The sequence below is a fragment of the Papio anubis genome, chromosome 20, assembly GCF_008728515.1.
Source record: "Papio anubis isolate 15944 chromosome 20, Panubis1.0, whole genome shotgun sequence".
Classification (NCBI taxonomy): domain Eukaryota; kingdom Metazoa; phylum Chordata; class Mammalia; order Primates; family Cercopithecidae; genus Papio; species Papio anubis.
Genome location: NC_044995.1, coordinates 9,528,438 through 9,540,267, shown reverse-complemented (window position 1 = coordinate 9,540,267; position 11,830 = coordinate 9,528,438). Strand labels below are relative to the sequence as shown.

The 11,830-nt window shown below is 43.4% G+C and overlaps 1 protein-coding gene across 1 annotated transcript in view; it reads right to left on the bottom strand.

The window, feature by feature from the left end:
- Positions 1-9,726, bottom strand: part of KIR2DS4 (killer cell immunoglobulin like receptor, two Ig domains and short cytoplasmic tail 4) — an 11,726-nt gene extending 2,000 nt beyond the window's left edge. The window contains exons 1-2 of the mRNA XM_031660267.1: positions 8,788-9,726; positions 6,322-6,615 (exon numbers count right to left, since the gene is read on the bottom strand). Coding sequence (XP_031516127.1) covers positions 6,322-6,615; positions 8,788-9,250 — 757 coding nt within the window. The 5' untranslated portion in view covers positions 9,251-9,726. The remainder of the gene's footprint in view (positions 1-6,321; positions 6,616-8,787) is intronic.
- Positions 9,727-11,830: the final 2,104 nt, after the last annotated feature.

Genomic DNA, 11,830 nt, shown 5'->3' with positions numbered 1-11,830 from the left:
CCACACACACAGGGTGGAACATTAGATGTAATAATGTGTGTATTGCTGGGCAGGTTATGCATACAAGGAAAGAAAGCACAGTGAGTCAGATTTGGCAGAGGAAACATATGTGGAAATTATATCATTTACTCTCTTTACAAAATTAAGTACAAAATGGAAAACACTGGTAAGGAAGAATGAGCTGTAGAGAAAGAAAACATCTGAGATGCTTGTTTCCAAGATGGCTGACTAAGTGCTTTTTTGGCATATGTCATCCACCTGGAAGAATGAGCCGAATCCAGAACCAAAAACATGTGATCATCTCAACAGACATAAAGAAAAGCATCTTTAAAAAAATTCAACGTCCTTACCTGATGAAAACCCTCAAAAAATTAGGCATAGAAAGAATATACCTCAAAGTAATAAAAGCCATAGATGACATACCTAGAGTCAACATCATACTGAGCAGGGAAAAGTTAACATGACTCTGACTCCTCTGAGAACTGGCACAAGACAAGGACACAGACATCCACCACTCCCTATCAACACAGTACTGGAAGCCCTGTCAAAGCTATCAGGCCACAGGAAGAAATAAAACATAACTAAATTAGAAAAAAGGAAGTGCAATTATTTCTACTGCTGATGCTATGATCTTAAATCTAGAAAATCCTAAAGACTCTGAAAAAATTCTTATGATTGAAAAATGAGCTCAGTAAAGTTTCAGAATACAAAATCAATGTGTAAAACCCGACGGCATTTCTCTACACCTATAGTGATCTAACTGAGAACCAAATCAAGAAGGCAACCCATTTACAATAGATACACAAAAGTAAAACCCTGAGGAATACACTTAACCAAGGTGGTGAAAGATCTCTACCAGGGAGAGTGTAAGACACCCATGAAAGCAATTATAGATGACACACAAAAAAAAAGAAAAGAAATTCCACGCTCATGGATCATAGGAATTAATATTGTTAAAATGCAATCTACAGATTTAGTGCAATTCTTAAATGAAAATAGTAACACCAGGTCTCACAGAATTAGAAAAAGCAATCCTAAAATTCATACAGAACCAAAAAAGAGCCTCATAGACAAAGCAATTCTAGGCAAGTATAGAAACTTGGAGTCATCAGGCTCTCTGACTTCCAATTATGCTCTAAGGGTATAGTAACTTAAACAGCACGGTGCTGGTACAGGCACAGAAACAGAGATCAATAGACCAGAATAGAGAGCCCAAAAATACAGCCTCATATCTACAGTGAATGATCATGGACAAAGTCAACAAAACATACACTGGGGAAAGATAGGCTTTTCCATAAATAGTGCTGAGAAATCTAAATAGTCATAGGCAGAAGAATAAAACTGGACTCATACCTGTCATTATACACAAAAATTAACGTAAGATAATTAACGGCTTAAATGTAAACCCAGAACTATAAAATCACAGGTGGAAATGCAAAGAGAAACTCTCCTGGACATTGGTCTAGGCAAAGAATTCATCAGTAAAACCTCAAAACCACAGGCAACAAAAATAAAACTAGACAAATGGGACTTAGTAAACGAAAGAGCTTCTGAACGGCAAAGGAAATAATAGCAGAGTGAACCGACGACCTGCAGAATGAACGAAAATGTTTGCAAACTGTGCATCCGACAGGGGACTAACATCTACAATTTCTAGGCAACTCAAACAACTAATCCCAGCCCTCAAATAATAGCATTAAAAAGTGAGCAAAGGGATGTTTACACAGATTTTTCAAAAGAAGACATACGAATGGCCAAACAGCATATGAACAAATGTTCAGCATCACGACGCATCAGAGAAATGCAAATTGAAACCACAATGAGATATCATCTTACAGTAGTCAGAATGGCTATTACTGAAAATGCGAACCAATGTAACAGATGTTGGCAAGGAGGCAGAGAAAAGGAAACTCTTATACACTGTTGGTCGGAATGTAAATTAGTATAGCCTCTGTGGAAGACAGCATGGAGATCTGTCAGAGAACCAAGAATAGAAACACCATTCGACCTAGCGGTCCCACTGCAGGGTGTCTACCCAAAGGAGAAGAAGCACTTAAGCCAAACAAACACCTGCACCTGTATGTTTATTGCAGCACTGTTTGCAACAGCAAAGACATGAAATCAATCTAAGTGACTGTGAAAGAACGATTGGATTAATAAAGTGTGGTGTGTATAAACAATGAAATAGTATTCGGCCATAAAATATAAACTCCTGTCATTTGGAGTAACATGGATGTAGCCGGGCGCGGTGGCTCAAGCCTGTAATCCCAGCACTTTGGGAGGCCGAGACGGGCGGATCACGAGGTCAGGAGATCGAGACCATCCTGGCTAACATGGTGAAACCCCCGTCTCTACTAAAAAATACAAAAAACTAGCCGGGCGTGGCGGCTGGCGCCTGTAGTCCCAGCTACTCGGGAGGCTGAGGCAGGAGAATGGCGTGAACCCGGGAGGCGGAGCTTGCAGTGAGCTGAGATCCGGCCACTGCACTCCAGCCTGGGCGACAGAGCGAGACTCCGTCTCAAAAACAAAACAAAACAAAGCAAAACAACAACAACAAAAAAATCATGGATGGAACTGGAGGCCATTACTTTACGTGAAACAACTCAGAAAGACAAACACCACGTCTTCTCACTCTAAGCGGGAGGTGAGTAGTGCATACACCTGGACGTAGAGTGTGGAATGACGGACAGTGGAGGCTTGGAAGGCTGGAGGGTGGTGGGACCTGGATGCGTGATGAGAAATTGCTTAACGAGTACAATGTACAGCATTTGGGTGATGGATATAGTCAAAGTCCTGACTTTACCACTCTGCAATATATTCATGTCACAAAGTTACACGTGTACCCCATAAATGTATACAAATAGAAAAGAAAGTCTGTACACAGTAATCAATTGTGATATCTAGATATAGTCAACATTAAATTTAAAGCAGAATAATTAGTTAAAATATTGTGTACACAACAGTGAAGAGAGCATTTATCATCTACGCCACAGGAAACTGTCAATATTAGTGCACAGAAAAAGAAAACAACTGAAAAAGAAAGAGCAGTTTTGTGACAGGGTAAAAACTGACAACAGTTTTAGAATGCTCCTAACTTGACTTCCAAAAGGAAAGAATGAGAAAACAGGTCAGAAGCAATCTTTAAAGAAGCAATTGTTGATTATTTGGAGGACATAGACACATCCATCAATCCGTGGGTTCAAGAAATGCAGTGAATGCCAGGCAGAATGAATTAAACACACCTCACGTTCAACGTTACAGAAAAGCTGCAAAAAAGCATAACCAACCCTTAAACTTAGCCGGAGGAAAAGGATCTGCTGGTAAGGATTCAAAGGGAGCCAAGCATTGTTTTCCCCACAGAAAAAAAGGAAAACATAAGCCAGTAGAACAGCATCTTTACCCAGCTAAGATACCATCACCAGCCACCGACAATTCCTTACATAGTACTGTCCGAGATCAACACGGGAAAGAAACAGCACTGAAAGATAAAAGGGCAAAGAAAGCTTTTCTCACTGACCCTAAAGGAAATTCTGATGACTGTGCCTCAAAGAGAAGGAAAGTGAAACCAGATTGGGTGTCGAAGATTCTGACGATAACTAAGAGCAGAGAAAGAACTTAAAATATGGCTATGCCAAAAATGAATATGGACCATACAGTCGTGTATGAAAACATGCCCCTGTGTAATTTCTGGAAAAGATAGAATTATGTATACCACAAAACATCATGTAAGTAAATACAAACATATGTAATAAATACACTCTAAAATCCTGTTCTTACACAGGAAGAGTGGAAATATGTTTTTATATTTGCAGTTTAATCTCTGAAATGATGAATTTCAGTTTTAAAAATATACAACAACTTCAGGATGAGTACACCATATATGTATTCCTAAACGACGTAGATCAAAAATAGAATGTTTGAAATAGAAAACCACCAAAGAAGTCCGTGGGAAAAAGGGAGTCAGGAAAACACAACATAATAATAACACAAATATGATTGGAAGAACTGCTCAAACATGAACAAAAGATTGTCAGCAAGTCTTGTTTTCTAAGGTGCGTTGTTGAAATTTACAAAGGACACATGTCAGTGTTAACAATTCACAGGGTTTGAAATTAAACAATGTAGAAATATACCAAGCAATCACTAACTGTTGGAAATGTGGTATAGTTATAATAAAATTAGACAGAATAAGTCTTTGGGAAAAATCAGTGGAAAACATTAAGCATAAAATTTAGGAAAAAAGCAGGTAAATTTATAGTATTTTTAATTTACCAGGAATATATAATCAATTTACACTTAATCACTCCCAGTAATATTCCTGCAAATATACATGGAGGAAGTGTCGCTGAAGTAAATGGAGAGGTAGGCAAATCCACGGCCACAGTGGGGTGTTTAACACTCTTCTCTCAGTTGTTGATAGAAGTGGTTCAGGCAGTTAGAGAGGATTTGGAAAGAGAATTGCTGGACTTGACCTAAGGTACAAGTCCACTTGCAACCACAGGACTCACACTCCTTACAAGCACAAGGACATTTAGAAATCTCACTGGATTCTGAGCAGCCCTCACCATACGGCAGGTCCATGGACTTCTTGGAGCACACCAAGCCTATTCTCACATTAGGGTCATCCCCAGTGTCCTAAGTACATGAAACTTCCTTTCAACACACTCCCCAGGGCTTATTCCCTCTTGTCTCTAAGATCGGAGTTTAAATGTGATCTCCTTGGTGAGTTCTCAGTGAGATGTTCCCTCCTGTACGCTCCAAATGACAACGTTCCATGTTCCTTCATTTCATTCTGTGCACGGCACTTTCACCAGGTGCTGAGGATTCACTCATTCATTCACTCATTTATCCATTCTATAAGTTCATTCATTCACTCGTTCATCCATTCACTCATTCATTCATTCATTCATCCATTCACTCTTTCATCCAGTCACTCATTCATCCATTCACTCATTCATCCATTCACTCACTCATTCATTCATTTACTCATTCCTCCATTCACTCATTCATTCATTTGCTCATTCATTCATTCATGTTCTGCCTCTTTCTCCCACCCCACAGCGATGTGAGCATCATGAACCAAGAAGCTTGGCCATACTGTTTACTCCTTTACTCCTGGCCATGCAACAGAGATAACTGATGGTAGGTGTGAAATAAATATTAGATGAATGAGTTAATGAAGAGGTCATTTACTGGGTGAGCTCAGTTCTCTCTAATCTAATGCCCTCCTTCGGCTGACTTCCCTGAGTTGCCCCCTCGGCTGAGTGCAGTCCCTTCACTGGCAAATGGAACCTCAGCCAGCAGCACCTAGATGGTTCCATACTTTGTTCTTTCCTTCTCCTCTTGCTCCCTAAAGATTATCAACCTCCATGACAGGGCTGGAGAGCAGACAAGTCACACATTCGTTCTGGGGAGAGAGTAACATGGAGTACAAGGCATTCCACATTTAGGAAGAGAACTCAGTTATGGAAGGTCAGAAATGAAAAGTTCCTACAGACCAACACCCAGGTTGGTGGCCACAGCCCTAAATGCTGATGTAGAATCACTGGAAGTCTGTAGGGAACATGTCTGGCTTGAGGTCACTGAGTGGAGAAGTGGCACATCCTTCTCAGTCTTCAGTGCTGAGCCTCTGTCCCCTCAGGGATCCAACGACCAAAGAGAAGAGCCTCTTCTCATCTCCTGGGATGGAGCTTGGCTCCCCGGATGGAGGAATGGGCCTCTTTCCACCTGCCATGTTGTCATCTAGCTTGGAAATCCTGGGAGTCCCAGGAGGCCCTCCCCGAGTCCCCAGAGAAGGCTCCCCCACTGAGGCTCCAAGGTGTGGAGGGAGCAGGAGACGTCCAGGGTGGAAAATGCCTCCCATCAAGAGACATGGAGGCTCCCCCAACGATGGTCACATCTGTGCCCCCCACGTGGAAATCACTCTTTGGTGAGATGTGGGGGCTTCTGGAAATGGGGAATGGTGGGCAGCCAATGCTACCTCTAGTCTTTCCAATCTGAGCCTGGCCTTTCACGCTGCCGAGTCAGCACTGATGCTGCTTAGATGTGTCCCATGTAGGCCTCTGTACAAAGACTGGGAAGTGTTTTTTGTGGCCTGTGCTCTATCTGCAAGCTTCATGTAGGGTTGCAGTTACCGCCCCAAATCCTGATGTGATCTGTCTGCCTCCCTCTGTCTGTCTGTCTCGTTCTGTATGTTTGCTCTGTGTATTTTCTATCCAGTATCTCTGGCTGACACCACCATGGCCATCTGAGGCTCCCCTGAATGTGGCCATTGTCATCCGTCTGAGTCCCACTATTTGGGGAAGACATTGGTTTCCTCACCTGTGACAGAAATGGGCAGTGGGTCACTCGGGTCTGACCACTCATAGGGAGAGTCACGGAAAGAGCCAGAGCATCTGTACATCCCTCCGTGGGTGGCAGGCCCCAGAGGGAAGTCGGCCTGGAATGTTCCATGGACCCTCGGCACTGCAGGGAGCCTCAGTTCATGGGCCTCCCCTTCCCTGGGTAGATGGTACATGTCAAAGGAGCTCTGGGAGCTGCAGGACAAGGTCAAGTTCTCTCCTGCGTGAACAGTGGGGCCCGGCTGGACTGAGAGAGAAGGTTTCCCGTATCGACCTGGAAGGAGAAGAGGCAGTTTCCTCAGCGAGGTTCTTCCTTGTCACAGTTCCCTTCACACCTGAGCTGAGAACTCACTCCCCTGCTCTATGGCCTAATGCTCTCTCTCTCTCACCCTCCACCCTGTGTCTCTTCATGTCTATTTCCTCCTTCCACTTTCTCTCTCTCACCCTCTACCCTGTCTCTCTTCATGTCTATTTCCTCCTTCCACCTTCTCCGTGTCTCCAGGACTCTGACCTCACTTCCCCATCCCTAGCTATGTTTTTTTTCTTTGTACCGTTTTATTCTCTCTGACCCTCCTTGGATTGATTGACTTGATCTTCCTTTTTCTTTAATTCTGAGTCTCTCACTTTCTGTCTTGTTCAAAACTTTCTGCATATTTATATTATCTATCTATCTATCTATCTATCTATCTATCCTTTATCTATCTATGTATCTATCTATCTATCTATTGTCTATTTAACTATTTGGTGTGTATCTACAAATTATCTATCTATCTATCATCTATATCTATGTATCATCTGTCTATCAATTAACTATCTATGTATCCATCAATCACCTATTATCTATATCTGTGTATCATCTCTCTCTCTCTCTGTTACCTATCTGTCTGCCTCTCTATTTCTATATATCATGTATCTATCTCTTTGTCTATTTATCCTCATCATTATCATCTCTATGTATCATCTATCAATCAATCATCATCTATGTATCTATAACCTATCTATTATCTATCATCTACATATTTATCATCTATCTATCCATCTGTCATCTCTCTGTCTCCATCTCTTTGTCTTTCTCTGCCTCTCAGTCTGTCCCGTTGTCTTTGGAATATCTGCAATTCATCTCCCACATCTCCATCTTTCTCTCTCCTTGTGCCTCTCCCTCAGGACTCTGATTTTAGGGCTTTTCTCAGCTCCCTTCCATCATTTTCTCCATTTTTCTGCCCTCTTTTCTCTCTCTCTCTCTTTAAAAATTATACTTTAAGTTCTGGGTTACATGTGCAGAATGTGCAGTTTTGTTACATAGGTATACACGTGCACTAGTGGTTTGCTTCACCCAACAACCCGTCACCGTCACCTACATTAGGTATTTCTCCTACTGTTATCCATTCCCTAGCCCCTCACCCCCTGACAGGCCCTGGTATGTGATGTTCCCCTCCCTGTGTCCATGTGTTGTCATTCTTCAAGTCCCACTTACGGGCGAGAACATGCAGTGTTTGGTTTTCTGATATACCTAAAGGATTATAAATCATTCTACAATAAAGACACATGCACACATATGATTATGTTGGCACTATTCAAAATAGCAAAGACTTGGAACCAACCCAAATGTCCATCAATGAGAGACTGGATTAACAAAATGTGGCACATATACACCATGGAATATTATGCGGCCATAAAAAGGATGAGTTCACGTCCTCTGCAGGGACGTGGATGAAGCTGGAAACCATCATCCTCGTTTCTCTGTCTTTATGTGGCTGTGAGCTTGCCACTCTCCTTCCTCTGGCTCATTCTGTGTGTGTTTATGCCTTTGCTTTTTAATGTCCCTGATTTCTCTCTGTGTCTGTCAGTAATCCTATCATATGTGCGGTTGTTTGGAATATGAGCCTCAGAATCCAGTCTGGAGACCCCAAGTACACAGCACACAGGGGTTGTTGTTCTGGGGCCATGATATCGTGAGAAGGTTACGGCTCCCCTGAACACGAGACAGAGGTGTCAGAATGAACACGGCATCTGTAGGTGCCACAAGGCCTGAGGTCACAGGGCCCAACTAAGGTGAGAAATAAAGGTGTTCTTGGGTTCTCCTGGTAGAGATCACTTTGTGGAGGTAACACAGAGATGAAGCTTCTTACCTGTGCCAGGTCTCTGAACAAAGTCAGCATGGAAGGGCACCTCTCTCTGGGACATGTCTGTCTGTCTGAGTGTCTCCTTTACTTCTTTCTCTCTTTTCTAACTCCCTGTGTGGCCCCTGTGTCTGTCCTCTGTTATGACACCTGGTCTGTGCTTGTGTCTCCTGTTTCTCTGTCTCTGTTGGTACAGACCTCACCAAGTGAGTCTCTCTCCATAAGAATCCCACACCATCTTCCTCATGACCACGCGGGGCTTCCAAGTCCTGGATCATTCACTCTGTGTCCCAGTGACAATGAGAAGAATGTCCGGACACTCTCACCTGTGATCACAATGCCCAGGGGGTCACTGAGGGCTGACCATTCATAGGGGGAGTGAGTAAAAGAACCGTAGTATTGGTAGGTCCCTGCCAGGGCAGGCGTCATGGGACTTGTGGAGATGTTGGCCTTGGAGCCCCCATCATGGAGCTCTCCAACGAGGCATAAGGGGTCCTCAGAGATCCCCTCTCTGTGCAGAAGGAAGTGCTCAAACATGATATCTGACCAACATTGTAGGATGACCGTCTCTCCTGATTTCACCAGGGGACCTGGGAGGGCCAGGAGGGAAGGTTTTCTGTGGACTCCTAGAAAGAGAGGTTGTGAGTTTAGAAGGCGTCTCTCTTTTTCATCCCATCCATGGGACCTGGAATCAGTGAGGCTTCCCCTCCCTGGGTCTGTCTCTCTCCTCCCTCTCTGTGTCTCCGTGTTCTTTTCTGTGCCCATAACCCCTGTTGCAGGTGCTTCCATCTGTCATGTTATGTGGCGCCCTGCCCATGCAGTTGACATGCTCACCACATCATGGGAGGGTGACATACGCAGGCTGTTTCTACCTTGCATGACGCCCAGCGGGCCTCCAGCCAAGAGCAGAAAATGGCTTCCTGGAAATTGTTGTGACTACAATTGCCACCTTGCGTCATTCACTCAAAACACGTCTCAGATCCAATCTTTCCAACACAAGATGATTGAATTCCGGGTTACATTAAAGACTTTTGATGTACTTTTGTTGTTTTTATCTGAGATTCAAACTTCTTCATGTGTAATATGCAAAATATCTGACAAGTATTATTAACATTATCAGAATAATTGTGACAAAAAGTCATTCTAATTTTCCTGCTTGAGTTTCTTGTACTAAACCAGTGGCACAAGAAATGCTTGAATCTGGGAGGCGGAGGTTGCAGTGAGCTGAGCTCGTGCCACTGAACTCCAGCTTGGGTGACAGAGGAAGAGTCTGTCTCAAGAAAGAAAAAAAAAAAAAAAAAAAAAGGAAACTAAATAACCTATAACAACAAACAGAGGACTCAGGTTACCACATTTTAAGGGGTTCTCCAAGGTTATATAAAGTACAACATCCTCATGAGAGGGGATACAGAGAACCACTGGGCAGAAAATTGTGTCTAAAATACATCCGTGGATACACAGCTCCTTTATAGTTGACAAAGGCTGCCATGTGGTTTAAGGTGGAATAGAATATTTTCTCAACAAATAACACAGGACCACAGGGTTACAAGTAGGAAAAAATAAATCTGAACTTATCCTTACATTATAAAAACACTTCTTATTTTTTATCTTGTTGTTATACATTTTTTATGCTTTATTTATTTATTCATTTTTTTGAGATGGAGTCTCGCTCTGTCGCCCAGGCTGGAGTGCAGTGGCCCGATCTCAGCTTACTGCAAACTCTGCCTCCCGGGTTTATGCCATTCTCCTGCCTCAGCCTCCCGAGTAGCTGAGACTACAGGTGCCCACCACCTCGCCCGGCTAGTTTGTTGTAATTTTTTTAGTAGAGACGGGGTTTCACCATGTTAGCCAGGATGGTCTCGATCTCCTGACCTTGTGATCCGCCTGTCTCGGCCTCCCAAAGTGCTGGGATTACAGGCTTGAGCCACCGCGCCTGGCCTTTTATGCTTTATTTTTTAAATTGGCAAATAAAAGTTATATACGGTCGTCCTTCACTATTCCTGGGTGATTGGTTCCAGGATCCCCATTCAGATGCCAAAATCTGCAGATGCTCAAGCCTCTTGCATGAAATGGCACAGTGAAGCTGGGCGTGGTGGCTCGTGCCTGTAATCTCAACACTTTGGGAGGCTGAGTTGGGTGGATCATGTGATCAGGAGTTCGAGAACAGCCTGCTCAACATAGTGAAACCCAGTCTCTGCTAAAAATACAAAGAAAAAAAAATTATCTGTGCATGGTGGCACATGCCTGTAATCCTAGCTACCGGGGAGGCTGAGGCAAGAGGATCACTTGAACCTGGGAGGCGGAAGTTGCAGTGAGCTGAGATCGCGCCACTGCACTCCAGCCTGGGTGAGAGAGTGAGACTCCGAAAAACAAACAAACAAACAAAACAAAACAAAACAAAAGGCATAGCAATTGCATATAACCCATGCATATCCTCATGTATACATGAAATCATCTCTAGATTATTTATAATTCCTGACACAGCATACATACCGCTCCATTTGTGTCCATTCAACATAGTTTTGCTTTTGAAACTTTGTATATTTTCTCTGAATATTTTTGATTTATAGTTGGCTCAACAAACACCTGTAAACCCCACAGATCTGGAGGAGCGACTGTGTATTTATAGTATGAAGATGATGTGTGGACATGTGTCCCCGTGGAGATGAGACTAACAAGGCCTATGACTCTACAGGTGTTTCATCTTGGAATGGCTCTGCCAGCTTTCCAGGTCTGCAGAGAGTAAGAATATCACTTGTTCATCTCATTCACGATCCTTGGAACCTCCTATGCGCTGCATTTTTGGATGAAATTGGAGTCCTGGAGACGAATCAGGCTCCACCTGCTTCCAGAAGCTCAGAGTCCAGGGGTGAGAACCCAGTGGAGAACAGATGGGGTTACATGGACATAGCGATGATAACACCGGAAACTTCCAGCAAGAAAAGAGTCACGTTACTGAAACCATAAGGGTAGACATGTTTATTTGAAGAAGAGAAAACTCCATTGAAATTATTTTTAAAAATTTATAAGTTTCACTGCTGACAGAAGGCTGAAAGATAGTCTGGGGGGAGGTGGAACAGCATGAGGGAAGGTGGAACAGCACCTGTCAAGTGCTGTGTTAAGAGGGAGCCTCTCGTATGTTTGGAACTGTGAGTTCCTCAGTGTGACTGCAGCCTCCAGTAGGACTAGGAAGTAAGCCAGTAGGTTGGAGAGGTGGGCAGGGGTCAAGGGAAGTGGAGAATTGTGGGCTAAGCAAAGGAGTGTGTTTTCTTTCCAGCAGGCAGTGGGGACCTTAGACATTGGCAAGCAAGAGAGAGGCATGTTCAGATTCGTGGTGTGAGGAAGAGCGATGCCCTAAGATGCAGAGTC